Genomic DNA, 19,693 nt, shown 5'->3' with positions numbered 1-19,693 from the left:
TCAAACCAATCCACTGTTGACTTGAACATAATATATCCTTTGCGTATAAATCATTGCACAGATGACAATTTCCAAAACGTCACCATTCACTCCTTTCTTCTGGGAACAGTTACCATACACTTTGTTCCTCTTTTGACAGAAGTGCCCCATCAGAAACAAGATTTCAGCAAGTCGGGGAAGATACAAATTCCCGTTTTAAAGTTTTAAAGTGCTCTTATAGAACAAATATTCATATATATTGTCGCGACGAATAAATACGAATTGGTACACGACGGGGATATCATTTATTTCAACATTTTATTTATCCCAAACCATATACAAACCACGCGGGAATCCATTCCTCTTCTCTTCACTCTCGATTCCTCCCAATCAGGGAGAACCCCAAACTGGGCGAACCCGCCAGGGGGAAGGGGCCTAAGATCGTATCTCCACAATATCTACAATCCTATACAGCTGACACTTGGAACAACACCTCATAAATCTGCCCCGGAAACCTCTTGCTTCTATCATTTATACCAAACTAGTATCTGAATGATTTTGTTGTTGTTATGATATTAGAGGAAATTCCCATTTGTCATGAAATAGTTTTAATGTAAACAAAGTCAAAATCAAATCAAAATACGCAGGGTACAAACAGGGATGTAAGATTTCATCAATAATAGGACCTACTCTTGGAATAATAATAATGCTAATGCTAATTTACTAAACTTGCCTCCTCTGGGCTGATTGGATCGACTGCGATGGTTAAAAGAGTTGCACTAAAGAATCTTTTGATTGATGTCGTCTCAATACCTGGGGTCGAATAACTGTAAACCTTGATTTAATAATAAATAGGCAAAGGTCATCGTTAATCCCGGGGTTGTTAATTAGATGAAGATGCAAACTTGAGATCAGGAGGATGCATACTTGAGTTGTTTCATGGTGAAATCAATATTATTATTATTATTTTTATTATTATTATTATTATTATTATTATTATTATTATTATTATTATTATTATTATTATTATTATTATTATTATTATTATTATTATTATTATTATTATTATTATTATTATTATTATTATTATTATGAATGTGACGACAATGTTTTTTCTATCCAATGTTTTTATAGACCGATGTGAGGGACTATTTGAGCACCATCTATTTCCAATCTGCGTACAGTCTCCATTTTGCTTCTCTCATTGATGATGCTAGTGGACTGCCGATTATCATTGATCCTGAATTTCCTAATATATGCACCAAAGGGGTAAATTAAAATGAATAACTTATTATCATTACCAATCCATTATTTCCCATTAGTCGCATGTCCCTTCAAACACAGATATATTGGAACACATGTGTTCAATATATTATGACTTTTTGTGCTTTAAATTTCTTTACCTTTACCATTCTTTAATTCCCAAATTGTTTTTATACAGACTGACTTCGTTCGTGCCTGCGGCAGCGATACAATTTGTGAGACCGATATGCAAGTCAGCGGCAAAATTGAAACAACCAGGTAAATGTCTGTGTCTGTTTTATATGTTTGTTTGTTTACTCTCAGTCTAGATTAGGTTTTCATACGTGGACTCGAACGAGTGACGTGACATATAAATGAGCTCCAACCGCAAGAAGGTCATACATGATGCAGTCATGTCTACAGTAGAATTCATCTCGACCTTTGCAGGACTTAACCCCATTAAAAGCTATTAAACCAAGATAACACTCATTGAAACAGCTCAACTGATTAAATCGGATCTTCTCTGGCTGTGCACATGTGACTGTTTTCATGTGCGATATCGCAATAAAGTTTGTATTATAGCTTCAGTTGGGTAACCGATTATAAAGGAAACGAAAGGAAACAATGGTATGTGTACTTTTGTTCACGAAATGAGACAATGGCGTGCTTTTTGTAAACCAGCATTCTTGAAAATGAGCAACATAATGATTGTTGACTTAACACGGTTTGGAAATAATTTTTTCATATTTTTGGTGTTATCTGTCGTTTACATATCCTTCCTAAAACACAAAAGTACGACCCTCTCCAAACACCTAAATTAGCTAAAAATTTAGGACATGTTACAAAACTATATTGTCTATAATTTTAGAAGAGTACGTTTAATATTGGCCGGTTATTTTTAACACAGCGACGTTAACTAGGCAATGTACTATTACCTATAACATTAACTAAAACACCAAAGTACGAATATTTCCAAACATCTAAATTAGCTAAAAATTTAGGACATGTTAAAAAACTATATTTTCTAGAACTTTAGAAGAGTACTTTTAATATGGCCGGTTATTTTTCACACAGCGACGTTAACTAGTCATATCCCCATACTTTTAACGTAGGGCTATTTGTAGAGGTCACGCGTCAATGGGAAAGAGCACTGTGTATTGTGTATAGGAAAACGGACAGTAACTGCAGTATGATTTAAGTGTTTATTTTCATACGATTACTCATCAGCCTGAAATTCAACTTTATTTTCAACATTTTATTTCCATAATTTGAAATCTTACATACGAAACATAAAAAACTGTTTACATTACGTCCCATAAAATGATGACGTCACGCCTTCGCGCCTCCACATAAGGAAAACTAATTCTGCTAACTGTCATTTGTTTTGAACATGATTAACACCTGTCTATGCATTAGTCTTTTAGAGGTATGGCGGACACAATAGGATGGTGCTGTCCAAAACGGGTTTTCCCATATTGAATACTGCCCTCCTAATGTGTACGCCATGCTTCGAAAAGGCTAATGGGTTTGGTTTGACTTGCAGGAAAGGCGAAGTGCTCTATTTGCAAGCCGACTCAAATATTAATATCGATGTAGAAGTCAGCAACAATGGCGAAGAAGCTCACCAAGCTCAGCTCATAATTCACCACCCGACAGAGGTTGTTTACGTAGGATTAAAGCAATTTATCGTAAGTTTTGTCAGAGATGGGTTTAAGGGGTGTAATACCATGATTTTCATCAGTACCCCTCTTCCCTTTTTTCTTGCAAATTTATGAAGTACATAAATATGTTCATCACCTTATGTCCTGAACTTATAAAATATCTCTACATACAAAGTGCTTTTAAACCATTTTAGTAAATCATTTTGCCCCTATATATTTTTTGTTTACTGTATCCTAGTAACTCAGATGTGTGTTTTATAACAAAACATAATTTATTCTATTTAAGTAGAATACTTGAATACAATACAATCAATCTTTTGTTATACTATCTATAGAAAATGTATTCAGCCATGCATGCTAAATTACACTGAATAAATTAAAAAAGCTCTTCCACAGTGGATGCATAGCCAATTAGTAGCTATGTAGCTTCTATTATGTGTTGTTAGGAAAAGAGATTTCAAAAGGCTATGTCATCATAGGTCAGGTTATAGGTCAATTGGTTCAGGTCAAATTTAGGCATCCATTTTGAAATACATATGAAAGTCTGTGATATCATAATGAGGCATCAATTTTGATATTTGTCTTTTACTTGATATATAATGAAAAAGCATGTGATGGATATATTAACATACCTTGGGATTTAAATGGTGAGTACAATTTAGATTGCCAAGTTGAAATGGATTGGACAAACAAAGGTAAAATAGTTACCAAAATCACGAAAGTGAAACTTACGAAAAACTACCTAATATGGTGGTATAGGTGACAAGAAATACAATTGTTTTTTTCATTTTCAACATTGCTGTAGTATGGTTGTGGTAACTATTGCTTAATTAAGTTTCAGTGAAATAATGTCGCTAGTTAAAAATACAAAATATAGCTCAACATTGAAAAAAGAAGCATTTTAACCAGTTCGTTTTTTAATAGGTGTGGAGCACAAGTTCATGAAGTCATAAAAGAAATCAGGAACCACTTATTCCCATTTTACATATCAACATTATTTCTCTGATGCGTTAGCAACACATATCCAAAACACATATGCAACAACGATATCCGTTGATAGTAAGCTTTCCAAAATGAAGTGAATTTAAAACATCAGTGATGTACCACCTTTTGGCTTCTATCTTTAAAAGCATGTAAGCTACATTGATACCGATGCAAAAAACCGCAAAAAATGCAATGGGTGTAGTACCCCCTTAAAACATTAACGTATATCTGACGAACGGCATCCAGTTATCGGAAGGGCTTTGGTTCGAAACTCCACAAGATATATGTTTATATTGGTGTATATCCTGTCCCCAGAAAAATGCTGCCTCCAAAATCGGCTAATTTGCTCTTTAAATGATCGTACACGAAAACTAAATACTTGAAGCAAGTTTGGCAACAATATTGTGCATATGGACTGATAACTAAGCTTTTATATTAATACAGGGTGGCATGTTTCCATGCGATCCACAAGGCAGCAGCAGTAATGAAATACGTTGTCAACTTGGTAACCCTATGTCTGCACAAACAAAGGTAAGATAATGTCGAAGAATTAATACAAAAAGGGAACTGCAAATCGAACCTACTATGTAAAAGCTCAGAATACAATAAATAAATAATGGTTCTGACTTTTTCACCGTCGCTCCCGTGAATTTTTGCATGACATGCATGAGGTATTATACAGAGAGGTATATATAGATACCTAACCAATTTCCAAGAACCCATGCAGGTGTCGACTACAGATGACAAGTTTCAAATTTTTTTCAGAATTGTAAATATTCATGACCATATTTGGAATTAGCATGAAAAATAGATTAAAATGGGTGCAAACAAAGATAGTATTGGGTCAGTGGGTCTTGAGATAGCTCTTGAAATTTTGAGAAAATATCTCAAAACTTGGACTTTTTATGTTGAAGCCTATGGCTAGCACGCAGAGCAGTCAGTTATAGGACTAAACGTCGAGAAGACGAACAAAATACCGACGCGAAAGCGAAGAACAACAAGAAAAACAGCGTTTGTCCTAAACGGTAAGACGCTATGTTCGATTCCTGGATGCATTTTGTGTATTCCATTCTACCGTTTGTCTTTCATTTGTATTTCATGATGGGTGAGGTGTCACCAAGAAATTGTACCTTTCATCGCTTAGGCAATCTTAAAAGACTCTTTGAATAACTCCAGCTATATGTGTTGCAAGTACATTCTTAACGTATATAACTTTTTCCACTTCCAGGTCCGATTTAAATTACGTTTTGATGTGAGTTCGCTACGAAGCGATAGGGAGTTTCTCAACTTTACATTGCTCGTGGAAACATCAAGCATTGAATCAAATGCGACATTATATAATAATATTGCCAAGCCATCTATACCTGTAAAAGTGTTTGCTGATATCATAGTAAGAGGGTAAATATTATTTTATTCTTATGTCGTCGTTAGCGTCTTCTAGAGGGGTATCACGTCATATCCTCTGAACAGTGTGGCTGATATGGGCACTTTCAGTCGATCGGAAATCGTCTTCTGACGTCGAAGTTCATACAGGGTTTGCATGTAAATTTCGGTCAATGTCAATGATGTGATAATGAGACTTTCAATTTGGTGGTATGTGATTTCAAGATTAAAAAATACATAGAGAGCCTAGTTCGAAAAAAACATTGACATGTTTAGACGTTGTCCTTGTAGTAATGCACGCGCCAAAAAGCATCTAACCTGAAAGAAATCCCTATAAAAGGGATGTCCAGCGACAAAGATGAATTGTGTGGCATATACGTAGTTTAAGTAAACATTGTTATAATATAAGTTAACCTAAATAGTTAGATCCCATAAAATATCCCATAAAAGGTGTTTACCAATTAAGGTAAAATTATAATATAACAAATTAGGGCTCATTATTTAATAGAACCTCTCAATCATAGCTTTATTTAATATTACCAGTTGCATACGATATAATTTACCAATTTGAAGCGGTAATAAATAGCTAGTCCCGAATAGTTCATAATAATTGCATCAACCTTAATCAAAACATATTTGTGGGTACAAAAACAAATTATTAGAGTTTATATTCTTTTTCAGTTCCTCCTTCCCTGAACAAGTTGTGTACACAGTCGATAATCTCAAGAACGAATCTTTAGATAACGTCCGCCATATCGTGGAGGAACTTGAAGCAAGGAAAGGCATTGCTGCCGTCGATGGGCCGTCACGAGAATCTGGTCAGACAATAGAGTCTTCAAATAATACCGCTATAGATGAAGGAATAAATAGCGGTGAAAAGAAGACTGATATCGATGAGTCGGTGATTGGGCCTCCAGTTGTACTTAATTTTGAGGTAAATTGCCTTAAGTGTGCGATATATCTGTATTATTATGAAAAAAGGTGATAAAGATTGCAAGAAATACCATACTCGAAGTGACAGGTAATGGGAAGAACACTTTTAAATATACGTTGATAGGAATATTGATGTATCACAAACGCACCCCTGCATAAACGTACACCACCTACCAACTCACCCCACACGCTTCCAGTTCCATGACATACGCACACTGCATCTACATGTACATCCCACCTATACTCATATGGTCGAATCCAACCAAAAGTGTCCACGGGCCAAAAAAAAAAGTCTGAAATAAAAATGTCTCCACAACTTTTTCCTTTTGCCCATTGATTGATGACATATTGGCCTTATAGGAACCAAAAGTGCCATTACTAATCTTGAAAAATAAATCCGGGACGTGTGATAGTAAATGTGATATCAAAACCCAATGTTACCTACGAATACCACTAGGATGCTTTCACTATCGCAATACTAATCAACCTAAAACAAATGGAATATTCCCATTAACGCTTTTTTCGTGTAATGTAGACCAAAGGGTGTCAGGAAAATGCTAACTCAACCAGAAAATATTTGTTTTGTTTTTTGTAACACGATCAATATGATCTTAGTCAATTTATGCTAGTTTATTTTTGAAAATGAAGTTTAGGTCAGTTTCTGTATTTTATTTATCAAATGAGTATGAATCAATTTACACATTGTATAAGAACGAGAATGATATACGTTTTCAAGAATATTAGGAATTATACGCATACACCTAACGCTTTATACAATGAAAAGGTGAAGAAACCCGGGTATTCGTAGGTAAGATGAGCGATTTAACAATATCTATATTGAGTTTATAGGTTTAAATTTTGCTATCATGGTAATGAATTAATAAAATGGTAGTTTTTAGATCTCTTTCAGATGGTACGTCCAAATGAATAAATGCTATTACCTTAGATCAAACATTTTTGATGCTTTTAGCAAGATTTTGACCACTTCATTTATATACAAGTAGCTAATCAGCAATTTTACATAATAAATAATTGTTGAATGAATCCGTATATGGGTAATAATAGTGTCCTGGGGTACCGCTTAAAGTTTTTGACAATTAATTTCCATTGGTAGGGACACTTCATTACACATGTCATGTATTATGCTGTATTCGTAAGTAACATTTCAGTATTTGTAGGTAAGAATTAGACTTTTGGTGGATATCGCAATCAAAACAAAGCACTTTGAATGTATTATTTTCTTTATGTGCGTTTATTGATACTTTAGACCCTATCATGTATTAATAATGTCGGTTCACAGCGGTTGAAAGAGGATTGAAGTAGGAAACAAAGGCACTAAAGTGACTTTAATTTGCTTAATTGCACACAAATCGCTTAAAACCGTTATTGCAGACTTGTGAAGTCCATCTTGGAGTCAGTTACGTCTTGTGGCCTTTCGTTTGAGGGCAACTACAATTAGCTTTATACCAGGGTCCATCAATGTGTTGTCTAGATCATGAGACAATGAGAACAGTCGTTTTTTCATGGTATTCGTAGGTAACCTTAGCGAAAACGTCAAAAGTTACCTTCGAATAAATCAATTTGGACACAAATTACTCAGAAACCAGAAGGTCGGTAAACATTTAAAATGAAGCACATATGACAGTTGACAAATCCAAGTATTTATCCCCTTCTAATCTTCTTTGAATCTGATTTTTCTTTCAAATGAGCAGACCGTCTTCTATTTCAGTACATATTTTTCACCAATTAAGCCGTATTCAGTTTTGCATGGTGGGCATGTATGTGAATTCGCAACTTTCATTGACATATGATTTGATAGCAAACATACATGCCTTCGTTATGTACCAATATGGGCATTGGCATGAATGGCGGTGTTTCACAATACTGTCATGATGTCAAAGTGTATTCGTAGGTAACATTCGGTTACCGAAATTTACCTACGAATACTTGCTTTTATTGTTGACATCTCAGAAATGTTTAAACGCAGGTTATTGAAACTTGGTAGAAATAAAGAGTGTATTACCCTGCACCTATTGCTTAACTATTGTTTACTATTCTCTCACTTTGTGGAAATGGCACAGCTTTTAACACGTATTCGGAGGTAATGCATATTTTTTACCAAACCTACCTTTGTGCCATTTAGAATTTATGGCAGCTAAACACAATAATAAAGATGTCCGAATACACACCTTTCAGGAAATCAATTTAGATTCAATCCAATGACTTCTTTTCATAACTGATTTAGATGTTTTTAAAAATACATTAAGAAATATTTTGAAAAAATGGGTAAAAATAGCATGTTTTGGGGTCTCTGTGTCTAAGTTTTTCACAGAAGGGGTCTTATTATATATGGCGCGAAGCGTATGATCAAGGCGAATAAACACAATACAAAAACGAATGCCAATTGATAAATACTTTTAAGTTATGGCCCTGAACATGCCGTGTACACTTTTCGTTGGATTCGACCATATACATAAACACCTAAAACCCACACCCCAGCTGCGGCTTCAAATTCAACCACCGGTTGCCCGCCGGTTCCGCTCGGTCCCGTCCGGTTGGAACCTGTTCCTGTTGCTCTGGAACGCAGTTCAAAAATGCAACCGGCGGTCGAGTTTTAAAGCCGCCCTTGCAAACACACCCCACCCCACATCACTCTCATCACAATTCTATGGTACATAACTATAACAATCGAATAATATTTATTTTTCGATACACAGATTAGAAACCTTGGTCCAAGTTTCATACCACTGTCGTCTTATATCAATATAACTGTACCGTGGCGACTGAAGACAGGTGATTGGTTGCTTTATCTCAAAGATCTCAAAGTAAGTTGTTTATATGTATTCATTTGAATCCTCGGGAGGGGGTTCTTGATCTTGGATCATATAGGGCAACATTTCTTGATCTTGGATCATATAGGTTAACATTTAAAGCAACGACATTTTTACATATTTTCATGTATCCACTTCCGACACATTTTGTGATACTTGGAAATACTACCAACTTATTTGTTTTTCAGCTAGAATTCCAACACAATCAATCTCGTTCTTTAATAGTAAATTTGTACTTTCAATGTGAACACACTGTCTTGAACTTTTTGCTGTAATTTCAACATATCTTCCAAGACCTTTCTTTGCTTCCAATTTATTTCAACACAAGTGAAATTCCGAAAATTTGCACAAGAATATACTAAAGTTGTCGAAAAAGAGAACCAAAATTATAAAATGTTTCGTTCGATCCAAATGCACCCAAATTTGCTGCACATCCCCGCACCCATCTCCATAAAGAACCCACATCCCACACCGGGGCTTACATCAACTGATATTTGTCATAATTACAAATGTGATGCCCGGACTTGATATGACCATTATTATGAAAATTATAGCAATTAAAGAGTTTAAGGGGGTACTACACCCCTGACCAATTTTTTGCCTATTTTTGCATTTTTCTCAAAAATTATAGCGCATTGGTGACAAGTAAGATATGCATATTATAAGGGCAAGGACTACAACTACTGCACTGGAAATTTTATTTCAGCACAGACAACAGTTATGGAGTTACAGTCAAAAATGAGGGAAAACCAATATTTGATCAATAAATTAATAACTACTTGCCTTGAGTTGCTGAATTTTCAGTGCAGTAGTTGTAGTCCTTGGCAACTCCTTGCCCTATAATATACATATCTTACTTGTCACCAATGCGCTATAATTTTGAAAAATACAAAAATAGGCACAAAATTGGCCAGGGGTGTAGTACCCTCTTAACTTCAGCACTATACTATTTTCTGCTCACCTGGAATGTTTCGCTAAATCGACTAGCGTATTTAGCAGATGATGATGCTGTGCTGATATCTTGTATACAAATATCGTGTTTATACTGGCGAAAGGTTTATATCTACTATTGTGATCTGAAATAAATTTTCATCTGCAAATGCTTGTATCACTTTTATGTGCAAAAGCAACAGATCTGATTCTCAATCTGTGCACGGTCAATAGCAGTGTTGTAATAATTTTTTTGAACGCAATACAGTTCCGTCTATATTGTGCGCAAGATAAGAATTAATGAAATATTTGTAATGATAGCATAAAAAAGCTGTAATGATAGCATCGTAGCATTGTTCATTTTCGTATGTTTTGCAGGCCAAAGAAGGTGTTAAATCATGCAGCATTATAGATACTCTTCAAGAGCAATCTTCAAGCTTGAAGGAACAATACAAATGGGACGAGTCTGCACTGGAGAGCGTCATCAACAAAGAGCCAGATAATTTACCATTACAACACGAGTCGGGTGTGTTTCTCTTGGTAAGAGTTAATTATTTTATGGACTGGATTTTTCGTTTTAGACAGTAGCGTAGCTAGGGGTTGTGGTGCCCGGGCTAAGGATACAAAATGGCCCCCTCCCAAGTCTTAAAACAATTGCGCGCGGGGCGCGTGAGAATTTCCACAAATACCGTAAAGGCGTTATGGGCTCCCTTAACATAACTGGAATTTTAGACACAAACTAAAATTGCCCTCCCATTAAAAATCCCACGAGCAAATAAGGGCACGTACCCTTAATTTTTGTTGGAATTTTTAGAGGAGGGAGCTCTGTATTTGTACAAGATATTTACCCCAAGGCAAAGTATCCCAGGTGCGCCATTAGGCGAACGTTTACGGTACCACTAATTAATTTTGGTTATAATGAAGTTGAATTTCAGTCTAATGTTGATCTTCCAAATGACTACTTGTGATGAAATGCGCCCGAAGCGCGTGAAAAGTTTGACTTTCATTGCTTGGAGGAATCGATGCTGAGTTGGTCAATTTGCCCCCAGGTGGTGCACAGGGCACGTGTCAACACCCGCCCCCGTCGCTACGCCACTGGTTTTAGATACTTTGCCGGTATTTGCCTCTAAAAGCTGTGGAATTTGCGGAGAGCATTACAAGTGCAGACCTAAGTTTAATTGAAACTGGTGGTACACACATGAATACAACAACGAGACACTGGTAGTATAATAACACAAACACACGCCTTTTAGAGCCATTGGATATGGATTAAGATATTCCATCGCTGTGAATTAAAACATTCACGTGATTGGTTGGGAGTAGGCTTTTTTTAAGAGTGGGTTTCTTTTCTTTTGTCAATTTTTAGTTAGATTATCCTGTTTCGTTTCGTTGAATATGGACCAGCATACTTATGTAAACATTTGGGTCCGTATGCACAAAAGAGTTAGAATGGGTTTAAAGTTAGACCTGGTCTAAGTGGAATTTAGTACCAGGGGAAAGGACATTTTCCTTTACATTTTCTTAAGTTATTTTGTATTATTTTTGAACTTTGCATTTTTAAATCTTTAGATTTTGGTAGCTACTTTAGGAAGGAAATAAGAGTAAAGGACAATTCCTGATGGAAATAAATTCCTCTTAGACCAGGTCTAACTTTAGACCCAGTCTAACTCTTTTGTGCATACGGAGCTTCAAGTCCGTTCACTTTAACAATTCGCCCGTTCCTGTAGGACCCAAACGTATTTCCACATGAAACAAATCAATTAAACAAACAAAATGCTTTCTTTCAGGATTGTGAAAGCGTCTCCTGTGTGACAATTACCTGTCAAATTCAACCTCTCCACGTCTCCGATAGTATTGTCTTAGAACTGCATTCGCTAATATGGAAATATTCATTTATTCAGGTGAGATGAATAGTTATGTATTTAACTCTGCATTTATAGACAAATATTTCACAGGAAATATTTCACAGGAAATATTTCACTTTGAATCTAAAATAAATGCTCTTGGTGTCACTCTTATTATTACTACACATTCGATCTATGTACAAACGTAAGATCAAAACATATATTGTAGCTTCAGTTCTCATCAAATTAAAATTTAGAGCGTATTGTTGAACATTCTCACAGACATAAAACGTTTTCGACATCATTCGCAAAGGTTGTAAAAAGTTGTCAGAAAACGTTTAAATGTCGGGTATATAAAGGGTATAAAACATTAAAACACATTTTTTGATAACCTACTGAAAATATTTTAACATAATGTTATTTAAATGTTGACAAAATATTTCGCAAAAAATGTTAGCCAAAAATAAGTGTAGTTTACAATAACATTTTTAAAATATTTTTAAAATATTGTCGTAGTATAGTGTGTTTTTTCATGACCTTTATATAACCTGACATTTATAACCCCTACACCCACACTGTATACTAATGAATCCAATATTTTCAGCATGAGATGAGTGTAGCAGAAATCACAACTGAAGCTTTCGTGGCTGTAGAAGACCCTTCACAAAGACTTACCCAACCTGACAAACACCAACCAGATAGGACCCAGGTAATAAACAATAATTTAAGCATTTCCCGAAATCTTTTGTAAAAAATCCGAAATTAATATGCGCATATCGTCGACACACGCGATCGACTGGTGAGGTGTGCGCCTTGACGGTGACAGGACGTACTTTGAGCTCAATTTACAAGCATTTTTCGGGAAATAAAAAAGGTCTATAGTAATGATCACCATGGTAATGAACAAGGGATTCTTAAAGGAAGTCTCCGGCAATCACAACATTATGCCTTATATATAAGAAAAATAATTATCAAGCACGAATCACATGATTTTATTTAAAACAAACTCATAGTGACCATAAAAACGAATAAAAACATCAGTCTCTCAGCACGCGATATTCAAAATTCCCGGGCGCTGAGATTGTCGAGTGCAATGACGTCTCAGTAATACAATGAAGGCTGACGACAATGGAGCACAAGTAACCATTACGTCATTGCACTTAGACAATTTCGGCGCGGGAATTTTGAATATCGCGTGTTGAGAGCCGACTGTTTTTATTCGTTTTTATGGTCAATATGAGTTTGTTTCAAATAAAACCATGTGATTCATGCTTGATAATTATTTTTCTAACATATAAGGCATAATGTTATGATTGCCGGAGACCCCCTTTAATGTTATTCTGTCATCTGGCGTGTAGCATTCCATGTTAAGGATAGACTAGGTATTGTTGGTCGAAAAAATAAAAAAAAAACAGTTTTCATTATCTAAATCAATATTATTGAAAAATAACACTTTGATGTTTTGCAAAAGTTCATTCTACAAATCATGTACTTTGAAAACTTGCTTGATTTATTGTTATTAATGAGTGAATGTTGTTAATCAGCCTTCTTTACATCATATCTTAAGAATTCTTCTACACGCTCGCTATGAAATGATCGATGCAATTTTGCCAAAGCTCACTACCATTCACAAGATGCTATGAACTACCAAATCGCAACAGTTGCTAACCTTAACAGTGTTTCTATTTCGTAAAATACCAGAAGATACTCTTTTATCTGATTATTAGAAACATGGGATTCTGTATAAATTACATCCTGCTACTTAGATTGACTGCGATTTTACCCATACCCTACAAAATGCTTTAATCAATTAACTAATGAATGAATTAACATATATAGAATTGTTCATTGTTAGAAATACTCATACATCTGTAGGTAAGCACTACAGTGACTCCTGAGCAAATCGAGTTGAAGATGAAGCCCATTCCTTCCTGGATAATCGCAGTCGCTGTAGTCGGAGGAGTTGTACTACTGATAATAATAGTCATAGTTTTGGCGAGAGTAAGTATTGTAATTTCAAACAAAAACACCACTATTCATCTTTTTTATCGTATATTGTCAAGTTTCCTTAAAATATGTGAAATTGAATAGACTCATGGTATCAATTAAAGAAAATGTGGCTGTGCGTAGCTGTAGAAATGTTAGAAACTTTCGGACCTATAATCTAAAAACATTTTTCGCTTAAGAATATTGACAAGTTTGCTACCTTAGAAATGTTACTAATAGTACCACACTGGCTTAACTGAACTACCGTATTCCATTTGAAATCTCTACAACTCCTACGGAGGAGATGACCTTGATCGATCTTCCACACAAGCGGGGGGGTGTAGATTTCAAATGAAGTCAATCTATTCCGATAATCCACTTGAAATCTTACACTCCATGTGTTGAAGATTAAGGTAATATGAGTGAATGTTCTTACGCATCCAGTAGTTTCAAACAGAGTTTTGGAATTAAATCTAATACTGGAACTTACTTTTTGCAACTATTGCGACGTTGCGTCTGAAACCCGGGGGGGCACTGTAATGGTGAAGGGGGTATCAGGCGCGTCCATGGACTCACAAAAAGCACCCTAAACACGTATTGCCGAGACTGAAATTTGCACCCCTAAACAAGTATAAGTAGAGCGATTTGCTACCCTAAACAAGTAGTTGTCTTTTCCCTACCCTAAACAAGTAATTGATGCAATTATTACCCCTAAACAAGTAAACACACAGAAACGGATCCTTTTTTAAACCCTAATAAGAAGCTGGTGCCTTGGTCAATTTTGGAAATAACTTGGCCCAAAAACGTGTTTTGGGGTGACAATCAAGTCCAGCAGGCCGCGACAAATATTATTTTTAACTTGCCCGATCGGGCAGGCAATAGTCAAGAATTGGTTGCCCGAAATTGCCCATAAATTACCCATATTCCCGGCAACAATTGACAATTGTCGACGTAGTCACATAGCCCTGGTCATCACGGCAAGTATGCCGAATTTGGCAGTTTCATTCTTACGGAAATCCGTTACTTTCTTCAGTTAAGTTGATCAAAATGAGTACAAGTATTCATGAAAAGCACTATAAATATTAACATTTCATTCACTACTGCTTGTTTCCTGTGGAAAATAATGTGCATTTTATGTGAAATTGTGTCTGTAAAGTCACGCGATTTACGTATTTTTGCCAACCACTATATGTCTCAATTTCGATGTACATAATAATATGTAAATACATGGCCAGCTGACGTCATTGACATCATCATATTGCACGTAGCAGGTTCTATAATTGGCTAAACTATAGTGTAATACCAATACGTCACGTAGCGTCATGTGCATTTGCATAAATATGATATCCAGTTTGGTATGATATAATATTAGTCCTAGCATCGAAAGATTTTAGTCCCGTTGGCAAAACTACCCTAAGTACGTAAGAGCTCCAAAAACATGTACCTTTCTACACCAATCTTACATGAATTTGATACCCTATTCACGTGACGCACGTGCCCTAGGCTGTAAAAATTCCCTTTTTACGTGAATTTACGGACGCGCCCGATACCCCCCTTCACCATTAGAGTGCCCCCCCGGGTCTGGAACCACCAGACTTCATCAGGCAACTGACCCGCTGACTGGTCACGTAATAGACGGTTAGGTATCGACCCGATGGCCCGGTCCCATGGTCCGGTCCCATGCATGAGATAAGTTAAAGCGTAATTATCTTCCACAGGGGGTGTATGTATTTCAACTGGAATTACCCATTCTTCTATATAGCTAACTTTCATCATTATTATTTGCTTGATTATCTTTAGGTTGGATTCTTCAAACGGATGAGTAAAGAAGAAATGGAAAAACTCTTGGATGAAAATCAAAACAATCAGGAACAAATCGATACAGGAGTAGTGGCACCTACCGATTTTATCGAACCTGATATCACTGCACCTGCACCAGAACATCTATATGAATCAAACATCAAATCCTGAATTCTTGACAAGGGCAAATTTCATAATTTTAATGAAACGAAGCTTATCTTGATTATAGCTACGATTTTACTGTTACTATTTTTATTTCCTTCCTTGTTCGTGATTTCCGGACACTAACAAATACCAGGTTACTATAAAGTATGAATCGTCCTAACCCAGCTGCCTGTGATTGACCGAGTGCGGATAGCGAGCATGGTAAACCAGGGATTTTACCACCGATTTTGTACCACAACATACCGATAACATCGCCCTCTACAGTTAATTAATTACAAACGGACGTATGCTTCGGCTATATTTATAAATACGTATTTATAAATACGCGCGTGGCCACCTCCGCGCTTCCATAACAGCTTGTAGAGAGTAAGTCTCGAAGTGACCTTCTACACAGCGGGTGGGTTTCCTGTGCATTTGAATGTAAAGTCGCGAGGCGGTAAACAACACGAGACTACTGTCTATTTTGTTAAACTTTGTGATTATAATGTAAACGTTTCCGTGGATAAATATTTTTTCTGTCTGCAAAACCTTTAAAAATTTTGTTTTTGATAACATATTAAAAATTCGGAATACCCCCATATGTAATAATTTTCCCACTCAATTAATACTTAAATATTGATATTTATCTTAAAAGTTCCTTTTCTGCATAGTCGTCAATGACATGAGGATTTGTTTACGCTTGCTGGTCTTGGTATGTGGTGCGTATGGGTCACGTGCGTATTTATAAATACGTATTTATAAATATAGTCGAAGCATACTGATATTGGGTTTCGTGAGCATTCAACAAATATCGTCCGTGGATAATACGCCGTAAAACACTACGCAGAACACGTTTGTGAAGATTATCATTCATCCAGGTAGTAAACAATAATGATATTTGAACTATAATCTAGTCAACTGGACTTACTATTTTTTTGAGTGGGAAATTTTCCAACCCTGAACGCATCATCAGCCCTACTGATCATCTGGCGGTAAAAGTTCATTGCAGGGGCCTGCAGTTCAGCGATCAGGAAGATACCTCTCAGGTTGAACTCAAAGGTGGTGACCTGTGATACTACAACATCCGTTTCACAGGTCAATGAACGTTTACCGCCAGATGATCAGTAGGGCTGATGATGCGTTCAGGATTGGATTTCCCACTCAAAAAATAGTAAGTCCAGTTGACTAGATTATAGTTCAAATATCATTACTACGTAGAACAGACTGACCTCTAAAGCTGCAAGATGTGCAGTCCAGCACAAGCTGTAACCACCTGCTGTATATAATTTGATTACTCTATACGCCGTAGAAGTGACGTCATAATCGGATTAACTACCATAGCAATAGATGAATACAATTTTTGAATATACCGCCCTGCACTACAAGCAGATTGCACTAATCACCTGTGTATGTCAGCAAACATAGATTGAATACAATACCGCTCTTTTCAAAGATACTTATCTTACAGGTGCGAGTGATCAGCCTTTCGTTGTCATCTATGGTTCAATACATCGGTACCGCGTGAACGTTGTAGTACAGGGCGGTATAGTCAAAATTGTATTCATCTATTGCTATGGTAGTTAATCCGATTAACTACGTCACTTCTACGGCGTATTGCACTAGCTAAATAATTACCGTTTTCCTTTAAGTAAAATGATAAATAATTACTTTTACGTTAAATGGTCACGTCATTTGTGAAGATTCTGAGTCATCCAGACGTTAAAATCCGAAAGTTTTGTATTAAATCTTTTACTGGAACTGCCTTTTACAACTTGCTACGATGCGTTTGATACCATCAGACTTCATCAGGCAACTGACCCGCTGGGCTGGTCATGTGACCAGGGGTCAGTTGCCTGATGAAGTCTGTTTCGTGACCAAATCTTAGAACAAAGGTTTGAACGTGTTTTTGGCATGTCTGAATGGTACTGAACAAATTTGACTTGGGCTTCCCTCTTAAAACTGTCAAGCATTTTGGGAGGGGTCATTTAAGGTCAAACAATAAACTGTCCCAATTATTTTAAAAATTATACAAAATTACTCCGCTGGTCATAAGGAATCCAAAAAGGCATAGTTTGCCCTATCTGCGACCTATGGTTACAGAGCTATGGTCAGAAACGTGCCAAATTAAAGGTCAATGTACTTTCGGCTAGGCGCAATTTTACTAAAACGGTTAAGATTGGTTAATTTCAATTATTTTATTAGCTATTTGATATGTTTTCTGATAAGAAAATCCAAATCGTCACCTTGACCTTGAAATTTCAAAATGATCACCAATAATGCATAAAATCAGGTAATCTGGTTCGAAGTCAATATTAGGGTGCATCGTGAACCTTTAATTTTGTACATAAACTTAACATGCTCAAGTTTGTTTTATATTGAATACTTGTGATAAACATCTGTATCATTTCGATTTCAACTGAATATGTTCATAAGTGATTAATAAACATAATTTTTATTTCTCAAAAATCAACTATGACCATGATGACATAATTTAGGGAGGAGAAGGCTAATAGAGTAAAATAGATGCAGAGAAATATCAAACGGGTGTGTTGGGGTATGGGGTGACATGGTGTTTATGTGGTTTGATGAGGAGAGGGTGTATGGCGGAGTGGGTGGCGGTTTATGTGCACTCGACACCCATAACCCCGCCCACACACCCAAAACACACACATTCGTAATACATTCGTGTGCAAAAAGCACTTTACTGCACAAGATACATGTAATGTACACAAGTACAGCATTTGTATCGGGGCATTCGATCGCCTATCGCACGGTCATCTCAAAACGACGTTATAACCGCAAAGTGCGTGCTGTGTGCGCGTACGCCTGTCAAACGCATACTTTAATTACCGCGTACGCATTGCAAAAGTATTTTGGCGTATTGCTAGAAAAACGCGAGAAACAAAAATGCACATTTTGCACATGCGTTTTCAGGGAGAACCTTGGTTTGGTAGCAAGATGGCGGATCTGTGCAAAGGGCGAATTGGTTAAAGATGTCCAGTTCTTTTCTCTAGACCCAAGGGCTTCCTTTTATTAAATTTAAGGGCCCGCATGTTTTTATAGGCTATAAGCTAGCCTGGCTTTCACGCGACCGACATTTTTGGTGCTTTTCTGATCACTCAAAGACTGGGAACATGTTTGTAAAGTTGGGACATCGCGACATCGTTTGATAGAGGGGGTATAGGGCAACATTAATAGAGGAGACATGTGAATTTGCAGTGAATTTTCATATCCCCACATACAATCTGAGCTATATTTTTCCCTGAGCAAAATGGAGAAATGTCAAAAAGAAATAGGAGGCCCTCTAGCGGCTGCTCTAGTCTTATATCCTTATCCTATGAGGTATTATAATACGTCCCCCACTTTCAAAACATAGTCCCACTGTTTGGTGGTTTATATCGCCACCATTACGGTTTGGCAGGCCAGAGAGTTCATTTCGTAAAATCTTGACCATGGATTTGGGAGAGGGCTACCTAAGCGTATGTCCCTTATGGACCAACTTAGGGAACAAATAAACGATAAATGACGTCCTATAAACGTAACTAGTTTCGTTTCTCGGCTGACCCCCTCCCCTCCCTCCCTGCCAGAAATGTAATCCTGAAATGTTGAAAATTATGGGTCGTATATAATCCTATGCCTAATCATACTAAACGAGGTATACTAAAGTATTAAACTGGACATAGTATATAGGATTGCCATACTTACGCTGTATGACGAAAGCTTGACAGTCCTAAACTTGTCCGACGGCGAACCCGCTAAAAACCCACTAATTCTTCCTCACTTGCTTGTTTCTTGTTCCTGCTATTTCTGTTCTTTCTCTCGTTTTCTATCTTGGTTTTGTATCATTATCTGCTGGGGTTTTCCCTGCTCTTCTCTCCGGAATTTGTTTTCGTTGCTTCTATACTCTGATACCCTTTTACTTATTACTTTACTTCAAAATTCTTGTTTTTTCTGATGAAAGTGGTGACGAATTATT

At 36.5% G+C, this 19,693-nt stretch overlaps 1 protein-coding gene across 1 annotated transcript in view; it reads left to right on the top strand.

Moving 5' to 3' along the window:
- The window catches only part of LOC140150693 (integrin alpha-9-like), a 31,717-nt gene extending 15,054 nt beyond the window's left edge, over positions 1-16,663 (top strand). Inside the window, exons 14-25 of the mRNA XM_072172775.1 lie at positions 1,114-1,248; positions 1,421-1,500; positions 2,765-2,909; positions 4,311-4,397; positions 5,095-5,264; positions 5,931-6,183; positions 8,900-9,007; positions 10,322-10,483; positions 11,731-11,844; positions 12,392-12,496; positions 13,663-13,788; positions 15,574-16,663. Coding sequence (XP_072028876.1) covers positions 1,114-1,248; positions 1,421-1,500; positions 2,765-2,909; positions 4,311-4,397; positions 5,095-5,264; positions 5,931-6,183; positions 8,900-9,007; positions 10,322-10,483; positions 11,731-11,844; positions 12,392-12,496; positions 13,663-13,788; positions 15,574-15,744 — 1,656 coding nt within the window. The 3' untranslated portion in view covers positions 15,745-16,663. The remainder of the gene's footprint in view (positions 1-1,113; positions 1,249-1,420; positions 1,501-2,764; positions 2,910-4,310; positions 4,398-5,094; positions 5,265-5,930; positions 6,184-8,899; positions 9,008-10,321; positions 10,484-11,730; positions 11,845-12,391; positions 12,497-13,662; positions 13,789-15,573) is intronic.
- Positions 16,664-19,693: the final 3,030 nt, after the last annotated feature.

Source organism: Amphiura filiformis, chromosome 4 (assembly GCF_039555335.1).
Source record: "Amphiura filiformis chromosome 4, Afil_fr2py, whole genome shotgun sequence".
NCBI classification, from domain to species: Eukaryota; Metazoa; Echinodermata; class Ophiuroidea; order Amphilepidida; family Amphiuridae; genus Amphiura; species Amphiura filiformis.
This window is presented reverse-complemented; position numbering and strand designations above follow the sequence as displayed.